Source organism: Rhinolophus hipposideros (assembly GCF_964194185.1).
Source record: "Rhinolophus hipposideros genome assembly, chromosome: 6".
Taxonomy (NCBI): Eukaryota; Metazoa; Chordata; class Mammalia; order Chiroptera; family Rhinolophidae; genus Rhinolophus; species Rhinolophus hipposideros.
In genome coordinates this window covers 50047206-50071529 of record NC_138052.1, presented here as the reverse complement: position 1 = coordinate 50071529, position 24324 = coordinate 50047206, and the positions used below count along the sequence as shown (strand labels likewise).

The following is a 24324-nucleotide window of genomic DNA, read 5'->3' as shown; positions in this document are numbered from 1 at the left end:
GTGCCCTCTACAACTAGATTGAAAAAAAAAACCATGACGTGACTTGGAGGTGATGGGTCCTGGAAAAACACAGTGTTCACCAATATTCCCCAATAAAAATTTTTTTAAAAAGAAAGAAAATACAGCGTTTCTAAAGTGAAATACGAGATTCTCAGTAAGACTTCAAAGTAGAAGAGCGATATGACGTATTCAAGTTTGGATTAAGTTTCTTTGCAGTTAAAAGGTAGTAGTTCAGCAAAAGGTAGTTCTTGTAAAATGTTAAGACTAGAAGCCTGAACTGAGATTTCACTCAAAGCCAGTATTGTTGGTAACCTTCGGAAATTTGAAGAAAAAGACTAACGAAAAATTATTCAGATGTTAAAGATGTGTATGTGCTTTAAGGGACTACCCAAGAGGATATGTTGCCATTTTGTAGATTATTGACATTTAATCTTTTCACCAATCATAACAGCAATGGCAACAACTCCCATTTATTGAGAACTTACAGTGTCAATGCTCTAGACAGTGTCTATGCATTTTCTCTTTTGATCTTCACAACAACCCCCAGGAGGTAGATAGTATTGTCATCTGCATTTTATCAGTGAAGTACTAGGTCACAGACCTGATGAGTGGTAGACCTAGGATTTGTTCCCACACTTAAGCGTTGAGCTGTTATCTCTAGAATTAATATGCTTACATCATAGCCATATAACCAGAAAGTTCAAATGACCAGGAATTTTTGCATAATCTCCATCATGTACAGAATTTATTTTGAAAATGAGGAATTTGCTACAGTTATTAAAACATTCCTCCTCATACATCTGTATTTCTACGCAAAGAAATGCAAAATCCTAAAGTAACTTTGATGCATCAAGCATTAAAGTGTTTTTATTTTGTTTTTATTGTATTCTACTTTATTAAAAGTAAGTTATTAGTATGTATTAGGTTATTTTTTCAGTTGACTAAACTCAGTTAACTAGAACCTTTTGTTCTGACCATAATTATTAATATATGTTTATACATACCAGCATAAGGAAAAAATCAATATATTAACTATTATATACAAATAACCCCAAATGTTTTCTTTCATCTGATTAGAAAATTTTAAGATAAGGAATATGTAACTTAATTTTTTGCTAAAATTAAAATTAATTTATGCTTTAAGAAAAACAGCACATTGTAACTATACCATGTAATGATCATTTATATAAGATAATCTTATCTGAGTGCAGTCTTTTTTATTTGTCTTAAGTAAAACTGACATTTTTTAGTAATCTAAGGTATCTTTTCTTGGCCGTTAAATCTTTTGTGGGGATAATTAAGAGAGACCTGGGTACTAAATAAAATATTTTAAATTTTAAGGTATTTTAATTTTCAGCTGTTTAAAAACTTGGTCATAACTTATAGACTTTTCTAAAAAGATTTGAATGTGGCTCTAATGAATATACTTTTTGAGAAGTTTAATTATGAGTTAATTGTTTTTAAAATTTGAGTGTTCCTAATTTGTAATGTAATATGTTGTAATGTAATGTTGGTGAGGGAAAACAAAACACAACAAAAAAACCTAATGCCAGAAAGCTTTTATGATAAGACTTCTATGTCTGAAGTGATATCTAGTGAATTGAAAATGAGAGAGAAATACTGAAATTCCTTCACTAGCGATCACCATTTATTGAGGTCCTTTGGTTTTATAAAAATGTTTATAGATACAAAAGTATTTTATACTTTTTATATGATTAAAATTTAATTTCCTTTCTTATTTTTGGTTTGGCTTTCTTTTATCTATTTTCTTTCTTTAATTGAAAAAAACTAATGGAACCAAATATAAGATGGTACCACTGTTTTCTTCTTCTTTTGTATAATCTTGTTGCGTGTCTGTACATAAGCTGTTCTGGCCACCCATCATAGTAACCAGCTGGGCCATTTCACCTGCTGGAGCCATTAAAGAGGACTCTCTCCCCCTAGATTAATCCCCTCCGACATTAGTTTTTTGCACTGACAACTGGAGCAGGCATTCAGAATTTGCAGGTGGCCAGTGTGACGCACATAATTGCCTACAATTTTAGGCAATGAATAAAAATGGTCTACATTACTTGTCAAAGGTTGTATATGCAGTGCCAAGTGAGATCTATGGGAAGCCTTTTAGGGTTTAAAGAACAGTTAATAGCAAGGCTGCACAGGGCTTTTTTAATCATAATGCATTTGTAATATAGCACTTTGATCTTCTCCTTGTAGGAAATGGTGTTACATTAGCCACTTTTAAACATTTATGAGTGAAATTCAGTTATAGAAGAGTAAAAGTGATTATTCTTAAGCAGAACATGTTAGATTTCATTAAAAGTTTTTAGCTTGCCCCTTCCTTGTTAAAATCTGTGGGAAGTCCTTTTCCTGGAGCGGTTCAAATCAGGATCTTAGGATATAGGGCTTTTTCCTTATTTTTCCTGTTGGTAACAGCAAGGTTTGGAAGGAAGGTATACAAAATATTGAGGTAATTCATACAAGTGGATATTTATAGAAGAATAACTGATTATGGTAAAGGAAAATACATCGATGAAAATCCAAGAAACCTGTTACTAAAAATTGTGTATTATAATAAATTTTGGAAAATGCGTATTTTAAACATACATAAATTATCTTTAACAACAACAACAACAAAAACAGATGACTCTCATATGCACTTCTTCAGGAAGAGCTAAGTTTGACCTTCAGACCCTAGAGCCTTTTATTAACACCTGCCTGTAAGGAGAACCTTGCCACACGCAGCTTTTAGATTCAGACCCACAAAACTGATGAGGAAAGGCTTGAAGGGTTCAGTTTGTGTCACTTGCTGTTTGCCGTTTCCATTTCACAGATGATTAATCTTTCTGTGAAGAAAGGCCAGAGAAACAAAGCACATTGGGCTCTTCCTGCAGTTACTCCTTCTGAATGCACACTAGCTTGCTAACTAAAAGGCCTTTAGATTTCCAGCAGAGAGAGATGTTCTGAAAGTGAATGCAGCTGGTTGGAGGTCACCAGTGCAGGGCTCTTGCCATTGTGTAATGGAGGCTTTGGCAGGTTGGTGTGTGTGGGGGGGTGCTGCTGGAGTAGGGACAGGAGAAATGGGCAAGGGGAAGGTGTTGGCAAAAAATTAATCAGAATAAAAAGTTTTGGTCAGTTGGTTTATTATTTTGGAGAGTAGATTATCATAATAGGCTCAATTTCATCTATTAGTTATTCTTTTAAAGGAAAAATTATAATTCAGTCTCTCTCTATTATCCCCCCTCCGACCTCCCTCCATTTCATAATAGTATGTTTATCTTGCAAGTGGCATCAATAAGTAATGTTGAAATATTACTAACTTTTGTAGTCTTTGGTGTATTTTAATTGTCTTGAAATTTTAAAGACTTTTACTAATTTTGCTAGTATTCCACATTTTATATATTAATATTATAATGACATGTTTTATTGGTATTTGGTTTTTTAATGAGATATTGAAAATAATTATCTGTTTGACATAGTTCCCTTTTTAATTTTAATATTTAGTATCAAATGTTAAGTATTCATCTTGCATTTACTTTTTTTTCAATTGTGTGTAGGACATAATGTGCAAAGTCAAATCCTGGGTTATAGATCAAAAGAAACCTGTTCGCTTCTATCACGACTGGAATGACAAAGAGGTAGGTTATAAATATCACGTATCTATTATTGCCTTTACTTTGATTTCTTAGGGAACAAATTAGAGTTGTCATTATTTTACACTTATTATTGTATTTACTTAAACTTTAGTTTTGTCAAGATTGCTTATTCCCAGGGTTATTTTTTTCCTTTCCCCCTACCCCTGAGATTTTATAGTAACTAATATTTTAGAAACAAGAATTATGAAAATGAAAATGGCTACTTGTTTAAAAAGTTTACTTTCAAGTTATTTAATGAGTTAATATTTACTCAAGTTTTAAAAAAGAATTCTTTCTCTATCTCCCACTTCAGATTGAAGTGTTGAATAAACACTTATTTCTGACTTCAAAACCAATGGTCTACTTGGTTAATCTTTCTGAAAAAGACTACATTAGAAAGAAAAACAAATGGTAAGTTTTTCCTTCCCAGATATACCCAGAAATAGATCTGTACACACACAAACACATTCACATGTACTTACTGCTATATTTGATTTTAATATTTTCCCTCTTATTATTAAAAAGTTTAAAATGGATGAGAAAGCTTTGCCTGATGTTTACATTATGAGATGAGTCTCCTAACTGATTTACACTGAAAGAACTTAAGAAATAAAACAAATGGGATTAAATTAGGCAATGTTGAATCATACATATTTACTTATCAAATTTAAATTTAATAGCATTGTTTCCTTTGCAAAATGAGAATAAATGTTGGAGCAGTAAATTTTTTTAAACTAGGAATTTCTAGCTGTGTTGGTATTATATGTGACTTTAAAATATCCACTTGGGATTACAGTTGAGCATAAATTTTAAAATCCAGATTGAATGCTTTAAAAAGTTTTTTTTTAATGAAAAAACTGGGGCAGTGGTGGGGAAGGGAAAGCAGATATCTGTTTCAAATACTTCAAAAGTGTACAAAGGTAAAAACTATGCATTCACGTATTATCATTTTTGACATGTAACCAAAATGTACACGTTTTCCTTTGTTCACTAATAACTTGAAAAAATTACGTTTGTGTAACATGTAGGCATGTATACATTGGACATAGTACTTAACTTGGACTTGCCTCACTGTATCCTCAGTATTTTATACTATTAAATCATACAAACAAATCAAAACTATCCAAAGCAAAATATCTGAATTCTCCTAAAATATATTGTCGGTTTTTCCCTGTACTTCATTAAGTACTTAGATGCACATGGTTTCAATTTTCCATTAAAAATTCTCATTTCCATATGATATCAAAGAGTGAGAAGCTTTAAACTGAAAAATAAACATTCATAGACTGGAAGCCAAAACAATAATTAATGTCAGATGGTTAACTCCAATAAATCATTAGAATAAATTCTGTGAAATTACTGCAACTAAAAATGCCCTGTTGATACTACTATAAGACATTTTCTGTTCCTGATAGAAAGCTGAATTTGGCCTCTTCATTGGTAATATTCTAGAAAGCATATACTTAACATGAAAATTCAGTTCCGCCTGGTCAGTGTCCTCCAATAGATAATTAAATTTAAAATAATCAGTTCTGTCTTGTTTCAAATTCTTATAAATTTGATGATTAATGTTTTAAAAATTATTAGCTTTGGGAAGGAATTTTAAAATTTATTACTTGACCTCACTTAATAAATCTTCTCATTGTAGTATAAATGGTAAGGTTTCCTGAGGCTTCGTGAAACAATACAGACATCAAAGTTTACATGAAAAGGGATGAGTCAGTTTCCTTGCCCAAAGGGGCTTCTCACACCTGTATTTGGATGATTACAGGTAGAACTCCCTGGCTCTAATTGTATAGTAAATACCATTTCCCAGACCCTAATGGTAGACAGACTGCTCGGGAGACGCCAGTCTGTGATTTAGCTGTCGCCAGACACCCCATGTTTTTTGTGAGACCAGTTGTGATGATGATATGGCTATAGCCAATTGAAAGTAAACTCTTGTCTAAATAGCAAATTTTAATTTATAAAAATGTAGAGGTATGGATGATCCTATTTATAAAACCAAATTTTAGATTTTATGTATAGCTAATGATCTGGTTTAGGTTGTGTGTATGTTTGGGGAGTTGGGGGGGGGGTCATATCTTGTGGAAGTTAGTGTAATTGTAGCTGAAAGATCAAAGACTCGGTAACTGAGTGATGTTCCAGAAGAGAATTTACCACATAGCCATTTTCTGTACAGTTTCTGCCGCCTGCTGTTCCTATTTTCCCTCAAGCTAGCCATTGACTACCCCCTGTGCATCCCTGCTCGTAAAAAATGATTGAGGAAGTATTTGTCATGTATTTATGAGTGGGAAACATTGTGTGATAGAGAATGGCATCTACTGGGGCCAGAAAGATTCCCATTTGCCTTTCATTCAGCCACTCTGCTCCAGCTTTAAATCCTCTGTTTATGCAGCATAGCCTTTGTATTAAAGTGCAGAATAAATTTTTATTATGAAGGATATGAACACTAGGTTTTCATCATTTATAACACTGCAAGCAGATGTAAACAGTTAAAATACATTTTAACTACTAAATCCTTTTAATTTGTGTTAGCATCTTGTTTGGGGGTAATGTTTATATCTAGGCTCCATTTGCATTAGTTTCTCCTTTAGCAACAGAAAACGGTTTTGTTTTTTAAGGTTATTATGTAATGTTACTGTAGCAAATTAAGACTGATGCAGGAAGCAGTCATAAATATTTTCCTAGGTCTTTTAGATCTAGAAAACTATTTTAAATGGTTGGGAAAGAGGAGGAGGGGTTTGTGATTTTGGCCACAAGGAAGGACTGAAACTTTTTTTTTTAGTGGGTCACTATTTCAGAAAAAAATGAACATTTTAATTACTAGTTAAAGTTCACTTTAAATTTAAATGGTAACATTATTTTTCAGTCCTAGAAAAGAGGGGAGCATTTTGAAAGATAAAGTCTAGTGTGTTATTGAGAAGGTGTATTCGCCTTTCGAAAAATGTAAAAACTGGAATGGCTCCAAGCATCTACTCACGGTTTTTAACAATGTTAAATTAGTCATTTTGTTGATTTATGAATAAGACCTAGCCCCTGAAGAGAAGCTGACATGGTAGCCAAGTTAGTTACAGTTGTGTTATAATCAGATGACAGTAACCAAGATGTTGTGAGGGAATTAACAGAAACCTTTTTTTATTATTATAAGTTGCTGTTCTTCGAATGAATAAAACTACACTGAAGTTGTTGTTGTTTTTGTTTCTAGTGGGTGCTAATGATTTTGGGACACTTGAGAATTTCATTTTTTAAACATGATCAGTTGTTACGTATAACTAAGATTATACTGTATACAGTATTAATTTTCATTTGAGATCGCCTGCTGGGTCCTGGAGTCAAGCAGGTGCAGGACAGTAGAACTCTCACACCATTGCTTAATTAGGAGTTTAAATTTTAATCTTTGTACTTTTGCCATTCACTTAGTGGTGCATTGCATCCAATTATGAAATCAGTAGAACAAACTAATTCCAGATATAGTAGTCCCCCTTATCCACGGGGATGCTTGAAACAGCGGATAGTATAGTACCGAACCCTATATGTACTGTTTTTTGCTATATCTAGGATAAAGTTTAATTTATACATTAGGCACAGTAAGAGATTAACAACAATAATAATAAAATAGGACAATTATAACAATTACTATAATAAAAGTTATGTGAATAACACACAAAATACCTTATTGTACTATACTCACCTTTTTGCCTAAAGAAAGCACTTTACAGCTTCTCTTTGGCATATCTTAATTGGCAGCATCATTACTCTTGTGCGTTGGGGCCATTATTAAGTAAAATAAGGGTTACTTGAACACAGGCACTGAGATACTGCGACAGCCTGTCTGATAACCGAGCCGGCTACTAAGTGTATACAGTGTAGGTATGCTGGGACGAAGGGGTGATTCGTGTCCCAGGCGGGCAGAGTAGGATGACGTGAGATTTCATCACACTACTCAGAATGATACCCAATTTAAAACCTACCAACTGTTTATTTCTGGAATTTACCATTTAATATTTTCTCACCGAGGTTGACCGCTGCTAACTGAAACCGCAGAAAGCAAAACCAAGGATAAGGGGAACTACTGTATTTTGTATGCCTATGTAGCTTCCAGTTATATTTCATTTTTGTGTTCTCTTGCCCCCATCTTTCTTAAATCTATTCATAAAGGATAATTATATTTTATTGTTTATTATACTATATATTCTTATTCAACTGGAAAAATACAACTAAAATGTAAAACATTTAGGCTGTGTGTGTGTGTGTGTGTGTGTGTGTGTAACACACATATTCGCATATGCTCTGATGGGCTTGTCACTGAACATTATTACCCTTTGGCTAGTATTATATAAGAATCAATTAATCTGAGTGTTGAAATTGATTCAAGATAGGTAAGCAAATATTAGCAAAGTCTTTTAAGCTGTTGTATAATCGGGAGCCATGTGTCAGGTTCACTAAATGAATTTTAAATAGAAAAAGGTCTTTTTCTTATGCAATAATTCAGTCTTACTTCCCCCACGTTTCTGTTTTTGTTAGTTTTCCACATAATTCATACACATTAACTAAAAATATTTTGGCAATACTTATACATTGTGTTCCTGATTGGGGGGGAATCCAATATTTTCTTGAACTGTATGTAAGAGTTACAGGTACTATATGTCAGCAACTATGTGTGAAGGGGAAATTGTGTTCATTTTCAACATATAATTATATGTCTATGTAGACATCCATAGACATATAGATACATACATATATCTGTAAATGTAAAACTTTCTGTAAAACTATTTTAAGAAGTCAGCAATTTCTGGCAAGGTTATTCGTTAAAACTAGAAATTTAACACAGATACGCAGCTTTAAAAAAAATCCCATTGATATTCATTTGATTTACTTGAAACAAATAAAATGGGAATGATTAATTTTTCTTAAATAAATTACTCATTTTAGTTCAGGAGGCTTCTCAAGTAGATTTGAAATTAGGTTCAATTTCATATAAAGTTTTCAGGAACATGTCCCATTACATAAAGCAAGATTTATATGTGTTAAGATTTTTTAAATGTTTCACTTTATCATCCACTAGTGTGGCATAATAAAAGCTCTGGAATATCCATGCGCCGTTTCTTTGGGATTGTAATTTCTATTTTTTTATCACTTGTCGTTCGTTAAGTTTTGGGGGGATGTTATGTCAATTTCATCTTGAAGTATCTAACATGAAGACCGAGAATACATTATTAATTCTGAGTTGTTCTTATCTACTTGATATCACACCATAATGTTGGTAGGTTTATTTTAACATGTGAGGAGTTTTTTAGCAGAATTAAATTTTATAAGCTATAATTGGTAATGGTTTTCATAAATTAAATACTTTTTTAGTGGTGATTTATTTATGAGGACTCATTCTTGTTTGCTCTTTTGACAGATATAAGAAGGTGATAGGGCAGGTCTGGGGTATTCTGGAAGTCTAAACTGAACAGTTGCCTTTTTTTAAAATATGGAATTGATTAAATCAGAGAACTCTTATGTAAGATAGTCTTAATTTTACTGCAGTTATAAATGAATCTGAAAAGAAATATTTTCTTAAGACCCTATCTCCGTTTTACTATTTCTTGTTTTCACTACTGGATATTTTTCAATTATTTTCTTTTTAATTTGTATTATGATAAAGCTTTGAAACAGTATCATATGCACTATGAATTAGGATTTCAAATAATTTCTGGTGATTGGATTTTGTGGAATTGATTATTTCTTAATTTCTCTGGTCAGAACCTTGAGTTAAAAAGAATATACTAAAGCAAAACAGTCTTTTTATTGCAAGAGATAGAAGGCTGAAAAAAGTGAAGGGAAAAGACCTTTTCCCATTCTGGAATTTTTTTACTTGAAATGTTCTTTTGCGTTTGTATACAAGTTTTCACTAAATGGTTTTTGGCTACTCTTTCAGCAATTTCATATTCTTATCAAGAGGTATTAGGGCTGTAGAGCGCTTAGTCATAATGAAACCAAACCACACCAGATTCCACGTTATGAAAAAGATAATTACAGAAGAAAACATATCTTTTTATATGAACATAATGCTATTGACACGATATGTTATGTGTATTAGGAATTTCCCCGGGCCTATTTACATTTTTACCCAATACTATTTATAGACAGTAGTTTATATTTGCAAGATGGTTACTGAATTTGAGGAAGTGATATATTGGGGAGGGTCTGTTGTTATCTTCATCAGTGCCATCTGTTGACTTACTGACTAATGAGGGATATAATTTATCAAATATGTCAGGACTTTCATCTTTTCTAAGTAGCTAAAGAATTTCACTCCATATAATACAAAAAGGTTTTATAATTTTTTTCTAACTTCAAGACACTAAAGCTCTTTTGAAAAAAACAAGTGTTCTTTAGGATTCTCTCATGAAATTAAAGCATGTTCCTCATATATGCACACATATATATAATCTAGGAAATGAAAGTTAAAGTTTGGCTTATAGCTTTACAGTATTCTTCAAATTACAAACGATTCATGTAACAGAAAGAATTTCTCCACTCTTTATCCCACTCACTTTGGTGAAAGTTCAGGACTATTAACATTCTTAAAAATCTGTGCCCCAGAGACTAAGACCTGTGAGTTAGATTTTGTTTTTAAAAATATTAGTTGAGATGAGCTACACTCATAAAATGGGATTTTTGACTGATAGTTGGTGGAGACAGGAAAATTCGGAAGCCCAGAAATCTTAGGATTGTTGAGGATAGGAGATACAGAGCAGGGCCTTGTGAAAGGTTTGGAATGGAGCTATCATGCAGTATAGAGGGGCTGAATAACAATTTTTCCTGGGAGAACAACGTAGAAAAGGAAAGCAGAGGGTGCCATTTTGGGTAATTTCAGTGTTTTACCTAATGCCTAATATCTCCTGCTTATGCAAAATAGAAGTATTTCTCTTCCCTTCTCTCCTGTATTCTCCAGTCATGAGATCTACCTTTGGAGTTAATGTTGTAGTTCAGGTACATTATGAATTAAATAGAGTTTTGAAGACTAGCCAAAATGCTGGGTACCATTAATAGCATTGGTTCTGTAAGGAAAATGAATACTAAGAAACTTTGAGCATCTAATCTATTTGTAAATTAGGTAGTATATATGTATTACAAGGAAGTTCAGTGTATTAACAACACTGCTGTTTTAGAATTTGAAATACTAGTGTTGTGGTAGTTAGCAACTATTTGTTGCTAACTAGCTCTTTGACCTCAGGCAAATTACTTAGGCTTTCATGTATTGAAGACATGCATCAGAATGGTCACGAGTTCTATATAAACAGTATTTCCCAAAAAGAATATAATAGAAAAAGGACTTTTCCTTGGTTTTTCTATTATATGGAAAAGGAACAAAATGTATCTTACATACAGTTGACCCTGAGTAATGCAGCGGTTGGAGACCCCATGGACCAACACCCCACTCCCTACCACTGCGCAGCCAAAAATTTGCATGTAACTGTTGACTCCCCAAAACTGAACTACAGTCCTCCTTTGCTATCTGAGGGGAATTTTTTCCAGGACCCCCTATGAGTACCAAATTCCGTGGATGCATGAGTCCCTTCTGTGAAATGGTGTAGAGTCGTGCATACAGTGGGCTCTACTCATCCACAGATAACGCAACCTAGAATCAAAATACCGTTTTGAATCCGTGGTTTGTTGAATCTGCACTGCAAAACCTGGGATGTGGAGAGCCGAGTGTACATTCATTGGAAAAAAATTTGCATGTAAGTGAATCCATGCTGTTTAAACCCATATTGTTCAAGTGTCTATTATATATTTACAGCTGTAATTCCATGCTTTGAAACAGTTTTCTTCCTAAACAAAAGCACACAACTGAGAGCCATGTCTGTTGTGCAATCGCAGTTGCAGCCAGACTCCCATAATGCGTATCACTGTCGTCTTCCATAGGGCTCCGCCCCAGGCTCTCTCACACTGGGCCTTGTGACTTCACCATTTGTAGCTTAGAGGATTTTATGTTCATTCCGTGGCTTCTGTTAGAGTAAATCGTTCTTTAATTGTTACAACAGCATCATTTTTTTTAAAAAAGTAGGTGTTTATTCTTTTAAAAAAAACCTTTTAAAACAGTTCCGTTTTGATATTCTGTATCTCAGTTTCTCTCTTTTGAATTTATATATGGAAGTAAGGCAGTGAAGGTTAGTAAAGAATGAAAAGAAGTTGTCTCTAAGGTTCCCTTCCATTGCTATAATTTTATGATTTTAATGGATTGGATTATAGCAAATAAAGAAAATATGCTCATACAAATACCTGGTACCTTCTTAACCCTCATTTATAGGTTTGTCATGATAGGATTTTTTTCTAACTGCAGAACTATACAGAATATTCCCAAGGTTGCAAGTACCTAATTTTTGAGCAACTTCTCCGGACTGGGGTGGAGATACGATGTGTTTTTTTCCGCTACTCTTCTTCCCTCTCCCATATCTCTACACCTTGAAAAAGTCTTTTCTGGATCTCACCTTGTTTCCATATTTCCTCATATTGGGCAGCTGTTGCTCTGGCTAAAATGAGAGCAAAGTGGAAATGAAACCTGTTTGTAGAGTTGGCATATCTATATTTGGGACTAGCTGCATTACTCAGACTCCTGCATTTCCTTATTCTAAACTGACCTAGAGAGCATTTCCCCATCAAAATCATAAGATTATGAAACACCTTCAAAAGCCTACTTAGTTCACAGTGTACTAGAAATAGTGTAGTGTGGTGGTATCTGAGACCATTTTATCATCAATTTTTAAATTCTGCTTAAAAATATGTTCCAAAATAACTGACTCAGAAACTTCAAGTACACTCTATCTGTATATTTGGGGCTGGACATTGCTTTCCAGTCTTTTTAATATTTTATCAAAAAGAGAAGTTAACTTCATAAAAACATTATTAATAGAAATTTCAAATTTATGTTCCTTATGAAAATTGTGAGCTCATTGAAGAGTTATGTACTATGCTTTCTTTTTTCTTTTCTAAGCAAATAATCATTGAGCCTTTCTGTGTGTCATATACTATTCTAGGTAGTAAACAGGAAAAGCCCTTGCTCCTCCCATAAGGTGTATAGTCCCATGGACTAAAAGACAACTAACAAACATTTAGTATAATGTCATGAAATTTTTCAGATGATGAATAACAATAAAGCAGTGTAAGGTACTTTTTTAGTTAGGATGGTCGAGAAGGCCTTTTTTGAAGTAAGAGAATGCACCATGAGAGAATCTGAGGAAAGTTCAGTCCAGGTAGAGAGAACAGCAAATGCAGCACCAAGTGTGATGGAGCATCAAAAAGAATAAAATGGGAAGATGGCCACTTGAAAAGAACTTGTAAATTCTTATTCACATTGTGATTAATGAATATTAAAACATATCCTACGTGTGTTCTATAATTCAATTTGGGATTTTAAGAATGACCATTGTTTTCTAGTTTGCTATAGTTTATTTCTTGTAGTCCAGGAATATTTTCGGTTGCTACATATTTTAAGTAAACTTTAAAGTAATATTTGCAATTATATAGGTTTATTTTGAATTTCATGTTTATTTTTTCATGTTTGTCTAGCAGCTGGCTGATCCACAGTACCACTCATAAAACACTTCTTATAAAAGTCACTTGGTGTATGACCTCAAAGAAGTAGATTACACTAAAAATATATAACAACCTGCGTTTGTCAAAACTTTACAGTGTTTCAACTTAAATTACTTCATTGGATCCTCAGACAAATCCCGAGATGGCCCTCATGACACTATATTATTTTGGCCTTGAATTAAACTTGTACTAAAATGAAGCATTTTCGTCATTAAATTAAGAAATCTGCATTTTTCCTTAGGAATGGTGTAAACTGGTGGAGAGATAAATGAGATTTGTGTTTCCATTAATAAAGATACAAAGGTACTTTTTCAGTAATTTAAATACTTGTCACTAAAATCAAGGAGGGAGCTGCTGAGTTGGTGAACATGTGGGGAGATTCAGGGAGCGTGGCTTGCCTGGAGAGGATATGGGAGCTCTGCACCCTTTCCCCACACCTTGCTTTGTGCATCTCTCCATCTGGCTGTCCTGGAGCCAGATCCTTTTATAATAAACCAGTGATCTAGTGAGGGGAACAAAAAAGATCAGGGGGTAATCATCAGTATTCCTGGATGATTATCAACGTTTTCCATAGAAATTCTTTAGAAAGAACAGTGTAGCCTATAGGAGTATCTTTGGATTTAGTCCATTTTGAAATTTAAAAGGAAAAGACTGAATAGCCTGTCTGTTGGTAATCATTTTTCAGCCTTTTAAAAAATGTTTCAGAAGATTTTTCCCAAAGAGCATACCTATATTTTTGAAATGTGAAGGTCACTAGTAACTTTTCATACATAATTTATATTTTAAATTGTTATCTTTTAAATTGTGCCATTTTTCTTTTGTCTGTCTGCCCCCACCCTCTTATTAAATTCCATTGACTTAGCTTTTCCTGTACCAAACCAAAAGACATGTATAGCAACCCATCATGTATTATTGAGTTCCTGCTATATGGCAGGCACCCTTTTGAGCTTACAGATTAGTGAAATGCTAATAGAGTAGATGAAACTTATGTGAAAATTTTATGAACATTTTTGAAACATAGATATTATCATGCCCATATTACAGACAGAGCTGTTGGAGAGATTATGGAACATGCCCAAGTTCTTGTAGCAGGCAAGTAGTAGAAATAGACCCATTTGACTTGAGTGTCTGTGCCTGTTCTATGTATGACTGTACAAGCTGTATTTGTGAATCTTTAGAAATCTTTGAAAATATTGCTTTAATTAACTTCAGCATTATGCTACATTTTATCTCAGAAAATATCGTCTCCACAAATTGTTTAGGGTTGTAGTTAATAAAAGGAAACAAGTCTCAGGATGTGTGCTTTTCTTGTGATAATAAGCTTTAGCCACTACTGTTTTTGCCTTGCCTTATAATTTTATTAACTGTATAATATTATCACAACAATATATTTTAGCACCTACATTAGCATCTAGTTTTAAATGTATAGTGTATCTGAAAGTTTGGGTGAAGAAAATACAATGGCTCTTATCGAAATCAAAACTAAAAATTGCACCAAGTCTATAGTAGTACTACAGAATGGATTCCAGAAAACATAGGTATAACCACAGATCACTTTTTATATATTAATATGATAAGTAGAATTTGCCTTTTTTTCCTTCTAGCATACCATAGAATTTGTTAAGAAAAATTCTTCAGTGTTGAGGGGAGGGAATTGATGCAAGGAAATGAGAGAATATCATGAAGTAGGACAACAGCAGATACCGGTAATAGTACTAGTCGGCAACAGTCAACACTTACTGAGCACTTAACTATGTGACAGTAATATTTAAGACTACCAACAGCTTTTAAAGAAGGTACTGTTATTTTAAGGAAGGCAAAGCAAATACCGAGTGATTATGACACTTGGCCAAGGTTACATAGCCAGTCAGTGATGCCAAGGTTCCAACCTAAGCAGTTTGTGTCCAGAGCTCATTTTCTTGACTACTTACTGTGCCATAGTACGTCAGCATTGGGGCATTGCTGATGCTGAGAAGGTGTATGAGGCCTGAGACGTAGGCCAGATACTCGCCATATTTTCTATCACTGTAAGTTTTGTTTACACAAGGTTTTTTTGTTTAACAGTTCATGTACTATAAAATTTGAGACTAAAAATTCACTGTGACCTGAGTAGAGAATACCAACTGAAGGTAATATAAAAGTTGTATCTAAAACTATACCTTTATTTTCATGGACTTAATCTCTGAAAACTATTTTCCAAACATGTTCCAATTTAATAGCCCTTTGTAGGAACAAAAATTAAAATCGTTTATGTATTTTTACATAGAAAATACATATTGTTAATCCTTTTTAAGATAAGTACTTTCTTTCATCTCTTAGTTGTTTTGTTTGGTTTTAACCACGTAGTGATTTGTTCCATTTCTTTGAATTTTTAGTAACTTGGATTTGTTTTTGAGACCTTCTTGGGAGTAGGGAATTGTGCATGTGTGTGCACATACCCATATCTCTTTTTATTAGCCAAAGTACAAATACCTAATTTGTATAATATTCTGTTTAAATACTATTAGTGCATAGCAATATAATGGAAAGAACATTATATTTACATAAATATGTGTATGTATGTATACATACATACAAGTCTTTGGCAAAATGATGATGACCATTTGTTGAGTGTCTATTATATGCTGGACTTCGGAGTACTTACATATGTTCTCTCATTTGGTTGAAGCCTCATAACAACGTTGGAAGGCAAATATCTACCCATTTACTCAGAAAAGACTTCTTTTAACTCGAGCTCATGAGAGAACGTATAAAACTTTTTTTTTGCATTTATAATATGCTTTTCATGCAACAAAAAGTACACAGAGTTTTCTATGCTAATTATAGCCTAGTGAAAAATTGCACAGAAACCCATATTAACTAAAGAGCAAACATAAATGCAGTGTTTTGTATAAGCAGGACTCAAGATAGTTTTGGTTGGTTTCCTTATACTCCTTGTTCCCTCACCTGTCAAATAGAATAATAATTTTTCTTATAGAATAATAAGAAATAAAATATTTTATATATATTAAATGTTATTCTTTGGTAGAAATAGATCCATTTATCTTGGAATTTAATTTTTATAATATGAAAAAACATACATCATAGATCTATCGTTAGTGTCTGACAGTTGTAATAACACAATAAATTCTCTTAACCAACTTAAGTCCAGCTTATATAAACACTACAAATTATGTTGGCTCTCCAGCAGGTATAGGTTTCTGTGTAATTTTCACTAAAATACAACTAACATAAAAAACTCTTTGTGAACTTTTTGTTGCATGAAAAGCATGCTATAAATGCAATAAAATGTTTTATACTTTCTTTCATGAGCTCATGTTAAAAGTCTTTAAAGTGTTTATTTTAACTTAATAATTCTTAGGAAATAAAGGATAGCAATTTTCCATTTTCTTCTGTTTCCTCCTAAATATACATACTTTTATTGTAATGTTCTGTCTTTTGAAATTTACAAATATAAGGTCACTTACATTTTTCCTTCCTTTCACTATATTTTTGTTTCCTCTTCCCCCCCACACACCAGTACCAAACTTCATATTTGGAGCAATTTTACTGTTTCATGAATGCTGGAGACTTTTAAATGGAACGGCCACCACTTAGAAAATCTTGCTGTTTCTCTTTTCGTTAATCAAGACTAATTTCTTCTATACCTTTCCATTCTAATGGATTTTCCCCTAGTCCTACAAGCAGCTACATTGTAACACTGTAACTAAGAAAATCAGTGGTTTGTAAGACAGTTCCCAGATGTAGACTGGAAAAGAAAAATTCGTAACAGTGTTTTTATTATTTGAAAGTGTTTTTTTTTCTGAGTCTTATTTTGATAATTGTATAGAATAGTTTATATGCAATATGTCTAGCATCGTAGGATGTTACTTAAGGCCAAATCTGAGATAGAGACAGAAGAGCAAAAAACGGACCAAAAGAGTAAATATGGAGAATATCAACCATTTGTTTCCTTTCCTTTGTTCAGTGGTAAACATTTTAGTTGTCTAATCTCTTGAAATTAGTACTTTTTAAAGCCTTTAAATGTTACTATAATATGTTGTTGAAGTCATGCCTGGTTAATGATTAAGTAATTATGTTTCTACAATTACACATTTCATGATTATGATGTATGATGGGACATTATTTTAAATCTATTATTAAGTGAAATTTGTTTGAGTGGCCAACTATATGCTTTAATGTGGCTTGGTATTACTTAGACATTTTGAATATGTAGTTTAAAGACCACCAGATTAGATTGGGAAATTCTATCAGCTTCAAAATCTTCAAAGACTGAAACAAAAGGAAAAAAAACAATGGCCATTAAGCATTCTTAGCCATATGCAGGGGAAGGTATGTGAGTGTGGCTTAGCTAATAATAACTTTCTTACTGTGTATCACTTAAAGAATTCTTTTCCCTATGAAAAGCTTTATAGTGTTCCATTTGCTGTTTTATACTTATTTCAGTGCCCTATTGACATCAAGGGTTAGTGATTGTTGTATTGATAGTTCCTGACAAATAGAAATTATTTGATATGCTAAGCCATTTCTGACAGAAGATATAAAGTTTTGACAAACACATATGGCACAGCAAGTGTCCAATTCTAAAGAGCAAAATAAATGCAAACCACCATTATGGTGAACACAAACAGCCTGAAAGCAAGTTATCAGTAAGCAAATAATTGTTGAACTGTTATGAATGGAATAGGATGTTGAAATAGGGCATGATTGGCTGATGTTACATATGTCCTTGATTACCTTCCTTGTGCTTTTATCCTAATAAGTGACATTCTTTGTATTCCCTTGGATGGCTAGACAGTCTGACACTGAAGAAGAATAAATATTGCATGTGGTACACATTAAGCTGTCATCCAAGACAGCATTTATAAAAAGTAACTGGAGAAATTCATAAGAAATTCTGCACTGCTACAGTTTCCTGGCTCCAGTCATAATTGTCAAAGTTCTTGACACATTCAGATCTTCAGAAGTGATTTAGGTTTACAGTGGCTTGGTGTATGAATAATTATTATGGATTTGTGTTCTCATATTGCCTTAGGATGTTAATGTTAGTTACAAAAATGTTCTATTTTACGATAATTTTTATTTTAAGAAATGTCTCTACATTGGTAATAGTGACATATCTTCCAACGTAAGGTCTTTCATGAAAGGATTTTAGATAATTCATGTATGTGGAAGGAAGAAGAGGAGTTTTTAAATACTTAGTTTATCTTTAATCTGTTGGAAAATATTGCTTGCTTGTATTTAGTACTAGCAAACAACTTCCAAAATAAGCATTTTTATTTTCCTTCTCCAGCAGCATTTGGAAAGTCATCAAATGGTAGTCCAAATGAATACCATTTTAAAACTATTTCCCCCAAAACACCCAAATCACTACTTGATGTTTTATTGTAAAATATTGCATGCTTTTATTCACATGCTTTTGTAATTTTAATATAGTTCTTTGAGGCAGGGCAGTGTTTCATTTGTTCCAGTCACTATTATCTCTCAAAATTTCCTTTTGGAGGATGGGTAGAAGACATAATATTGTATGTACTAAATTCAGCATACTCAAATAAAGATGTAAATTATGAATGCAAATTCAGCAAACATTTTTTAAGCCCTTCTTCACTGAACTAAAACATTTTTCCTTTTTATCCTATCTGTGTGGTATGTCATATAATAACTGAGGGATGCCCCCCAAACCCACATTTTCTTATTTATAATTCTGTAACCTGACACAATTTTTCTAAGCCATTTCAAAGTAAGTAATTAGTATTCCCGTTCTATAATCTAATCAAGAATATGACATTCTATCAGCTGATTACTAGGAAATTGTGATTAAGTATCATAATGATTTAGGATCCAATAAAAATATGAAAATAAAATATGAGCATAGTGTTGGGTTTTAAATTATGAGCCCTGTTTTGGGAGGACAAGAGATCAGTCAGGATTTCTGTGACAACTATATGTTATGTTTTTAAATTATATAATGTTAATTTGGGAGTGTTTTAGGGATATTCTCTTTATCTTGAAATCTAAACCATCCATTTGGATTGAAGAAACTTTTCTCCAGGTATAACACTGTTTGAATGTTACCTATAGCTTTTAACTCTAGTCCACTACAGAGCACAAAATATTTGCCCAACTGGTAAATTGAACTGTAAGTCCCACTGTGGGAAATTGCTTTGCTGTGCTCCAAACAGCAGTTATCTTAGTAATTGTACCTGAATTCTTTGTGGCTAATAGAGCATAGACGTCTATTTTACAAGCAGAAAATTATTTCTCTTAAATACTTTTAATTATAAATCCCCCAAATAAAATGTGAGTCAGTTAGCCTATAGTGAGACATTAAACTGCATCATTTTTAATTGTTAGTGCTGAAACGTGCAATTCTTTGTTCCTTTTAGTGTACAACTGTACATATCTAACATTTCACATTCTAAACTGGAGCTCCCAACAAGGAGCTTATCAGAGCAAATTGTCTAGTCCATCCCCTTCCTCACTCAAAACCTAATGACCCTTTATCATCATGGTTTAGATTGCTGGACACAGATGTGAGAAAATACAAGTAATCTACAGGTAACTACAGTAGCTGCACTGATGTTCTCAGAGAACTGACTGCTGGGAAGATAAAGAGCTTCCCACAGAGTCTGTGACTTTCCGGCAGCAAAGCACATCATGAGCTCATACATGAAGTTTTATTTGCTGAAGATTCACAATAAAATGCATTAGAACATTCAGCAGGGACTCTTTTTAGATGAGCGCAGAAATTCTGGAGGGTTATTAGTTGATGCACCAGTGCATAGCATCACACTAAAAATTTTTTAAAGTTCAACAATATTAATTCTTGGCCATCAGAGATTATAGTTACAATGCAGCATTAACATTGAACTTCTTGATATTTATATAATCTACAGATCCTAATCTCTTTTTCTTCACAAAAGACTGAGCTTCATGCTGAATAGTAGTTTGGTTATGATTTTTAATATGAAAGCAGAACAGTAATTTTTCAAACTTTAGTACTATTAATGAATTGCATTTCAAAGGACTTGTTTATGGCCAGGTGCTCTGCTTTTGTTAGCTGCTTAGATTGTGATCAGTGAGATAAACTCATTTATCTATTTGCATGCAATTGAGTAATTTACCATGAAAGGATCATCGTGTTATTTTTTTTCCTTTTGGATAAAGGTACTGCACCTGTAACTTAAGTTTTATAATTGTTAGTTTGACTATTATTTGCAGCGATCATAGTTTCATAAAGCTTTAGAAAACTGTAATGAAAAATATTTGCTTAATCTTTTTTATGTTTGAAATGTTTTTAGTCATTGAATTTGGTTTAAGTTCCTAGATTGAGGTGAAGCAATATGAATTAGACTGCCTGAACTTCAGGTGTGTACTCTTTTCAAAAATCATGTGCTCGTCATCTTTTTCTAAAAGCAAATTAATTTTGTTTCTGTAAAAACTATAACTACTGGATTAGGAATAGTCATATTACCTTCATATGTCAAAATGAATTACAGTCCTCAAATCATTTTTAGAAATTACCGTTTTAGTAGCTAAAAGAAAGATGATTTTCAACAACCCGTGTTGGTTAAGCAATTGACAGCCAACAAAAAGAATAGTCAGGTATTTCATTCATTCTTATGTAGTTGTATGGGTTATATACCTAGCTTAACCGTTACTCTTTATTGAAGTGCTCAGAAAATTAGAGAAGATACTGGCTGAATCTTTTTGGCTAGGTTCCTATTCATTTTTGCTTCAAGAGTATTGTAATGTTGTACTTCTAAAAATAATTGTTTGCAAGTAGAGCACCAAAATTACATCAAATATACCTGCAATCTGAGGTAATTGATTTAATACTAAGTTTCTATTATAAGTGACCAATGAACAAACTAAATTTCTTTTCAGAAAACAGAAAAAGACAAATTATCTAAGTACTGCTGATCATTAGAATTCCTATTATTCTTCTGATAGCAATTAGCGTCACTTTTCTTGGAGATGTTTATCAATGAAGATTTTTAGTTTACATTAATACATTTGAAATATTTGTAGTTGCATGGCATAGATTAATCTAAAAAAGAGAACATTGAAGAATTGTTTGAGGCAGTATTATGCATTAATTCTGTTTTTAGTTTGCTATAAGATCTAAAGAAAAAACTATATTTGTTTCCATTTAGCAGCAAATAGGAAACACAGAACTCAAAATTCTACAAAGCACATTTTCTCAAACCTCTTCGTGTTTAAAAGAAAATAAACCAGAGGAGCATGTGCAGTGTAAGATTGTTTTGCATTTTTGTTTTTACATCACCAGATTAACTATAATGAAACCCATCTGCAAATTGTAGGAACTACTCATTGGTTTCTGTCAAAGACTGTAGTGTGTGTTTTTCCCTTCTTTTACTACAGGTTTCTTTTTTTTTAATTTCAACAAGATATACAGAAAATTAAAAACCTTGTCTGTTATAAAGTTTTGTTTGAGCTTTTTAAACTGAGTGATTAGCAGAAATAATGACCCTGTCAGCCTTAATCACATTAAAATGTGGTTAACATCATTTAATTTTTTCCACTTAATATGCAAAAATTTCCAGTAGATTTGCAGTGAAGGCCATTGAAATTCCATTAGAACAAGAATAAAAATTTCAGGCATCATTTATTCAGAGAAGGAATAAAGGTCTCGATTGAGAACTGCTGAATCTTTCTATTAGAGGCACTATGAATCATTACATTGAATGTACCTTACATTTCGATAGACCTGTGTCTGACTTTTCAAATGGTTGAAAATCATGTTTTATCATTTTTCATAACGATAAACTAGAATTGTATAATTTTATAGATACCTACAAAGATTTTTGAACGTTCTGTTTTGTACTCTAACTTGCTTAAATTTTAAGTAGAAAGTTGCCTGAAAAACAAGGAAGTGAAAGAATTAATTTACATGGAACAAACTACACACCAACCCACAAAATGTACAGGTTTTGTTTTAAATAGTTATGTTGGTATATGCCAAGTAAGAAATTTAGAATTGAGAACCCAATGGCATTAACTCTTTCCCAAAGTTCACAGCTTATCATTTGTCGAGCTTCAACTGGTATGTTACGCTGCAGTAGCTATGTGTGAATTAAAACTGAGAACATTCTGTGATTTCTAGTATTACTTATCCTTTTATGATCTTTTAAAATATTTATTTGTTGTGATATTTTCATAGAAAAAAATTAGGAAAACTTTAATTTTATGCAATTAAGAAGTACCTACCATTTATACTTTTCTTGATTATGTTTGTATTTGCCAGTATCCTGTAAAACTTACATTGTGTGGAATGTTTCTCTACCATTAAAAAAAAAAAACAAAACACTGTTACTGTATATACCTGATAAGCGGAAATGGCTTTCTGGAACCATTCTTATCTCTCGGGTAATTAAGTAATTATACAGTGTTGGTTTTTTTTAATTTGTATTTTGTACCGAAACCATTTGAACCCATTATATAATTACACTGTGTGTACTTTGTAGTAAAAATATCATTGGAAAATTCATCAGGGAAAGTGCTCTGTGCATGTGCTACTCACAATGTATACATTTCTCCATCTTTGCTTGTTTCTATGTCTGCAGAAATCTAAGAACATTTAATAATCTCCTCCCCCTGTTCGCCACATCCGTTCCTCCCACCATGGTTGGCTCCTGTGGCCTCTGAGAAACACCTTCCCTGACTACCCTGTCTAGAGTAATCCCCCCAACTCCCTTTTGTTCACAGCATCATGTTTATTAGCTTGAGCACTTACCACAAGCTTGTAATGTTGCTTATTTGTCTGTCTTTCTGTCTCATAAGAACTTAATTCCATGAGAATAAGGACCATGCCTCTTTTATTCATTTTATATCTCCCGTGCTTGGCACTGGACTTAGGAAATATTGTTAGTTGATTGAATGACTGGCTGGATGAAATCAGCCAGTCATTCAATCAATTAATAATATTTGAATTTATCCCTTATGTTTCAACAGTGACTTTTAGTCTTCATTAATAGAAATATCTAGATCATTTGAAGTTGGTCCGTACTTGTTAGATACATCTTAAAATTTACAGCACAGGTGGATAGACTCCTGTGCCAGGGGTCAGCAGATGTTTTCTTTCTTTTCAATTAAAGTTTATTGGGGTGACAATTGTTAGTAAAGTTACATAGGTTTCAGGTGTACAATTCCATAATACATCATCTGTAATATAAATCCCATTGTGTGTTCACCACCCAGAGTCAATTCTCCTTCCATCACCATATACTTGAGCAGATATTTTCTATAATGAGTCACTAGTAAGTATTTTTGGCTCTGAGGACCACAAAGTCTCTCTTGTAGCTACTCACCTTTGCTGCTATACTTCAAATGCAATCATAGACAGTATGTAAACAAATGGGCAAGACGTGCCAATCATATTTCATTGATGGACACTGAAATTTGAATTTGAATTTCATTTGTTTTCACTGTCACAAAATACTCTTCCTTTTCTTTTTCTTTTTCTTTTTCTTTTTTTTTTGGAATGTGAAAACCTGATCGGGTAGCAGTTTCTCAGAGTGGAAACTTTTGCATGGTGACACATCCTTTATTTGGCACATTGTCTAGAAAGCATATCTCCTCAGAAAGAGAAGGACCTAAGAAGATCCTATAATGCTCCTAACCCACATATTTCTCTACCAACTTTCTTAAAATCAAAATGATTCACTTATGTTTTTAAATGCAAAAACCATTCTCAGCTTCTCAGCTGTGGGCCATACAAAAATGTGCAGTCTGGGGTGGCCCATTTGCTCAGTTGGTTAGAGCATGGTGCTAATAACACCAAGGTTGTGGGTTCGATCCTTGACATGGGCCACTGTGAGCTGCGCCCTCCTTTAAAAAAAAACAAAAATGCAGTGATTTACTGACCTATGGTCTAAATGCTTAACTAAAATCAACTTTTCAGTTGTGCATGTGATTATATGTCCCATTCATCTACTTAAATGGTTCCTTCTCTCTCCTGAGCCATGTTTTTCCTTTCCTAGTGGATATTTCCCATCAGCATGTAAGCAAGCTGTTATTTTCTCCAGTCTTTAGAACAATTTAGTTTAACCCTACTTGCCTTTCACACTACAGCCCCATT

The 24324-nt window shown here is 33.0% G+C and overlaps 1 protein-coding gene across 2 annotated transcripts in view; it reads left to right on the top strand.

Annotated features, from left to right (window-relative positions):
- The window catches only part of OLA1 (Obg like ATPase 1), a 149471-nt gene that overhangs the window by 99014 nt on the left and 26133 nt on the right, over window positions 1–24324 (top strand). For both annotated transcript variants that reach the window (XM_081051557.1, XM_081051558.1), the window contains 2 exons: window positions 3555–3635; window positions 3946–4043. In XM_081051557.1, coding sequence (XP_080907683.1) covers window positions 3555–3635; window positions 3946–4043 — 179 coding nt within the window. The remainder of the gene's footprint in view (window positions 1–3554; window positions 3636–3945; window positions 4044–24324) is intronic.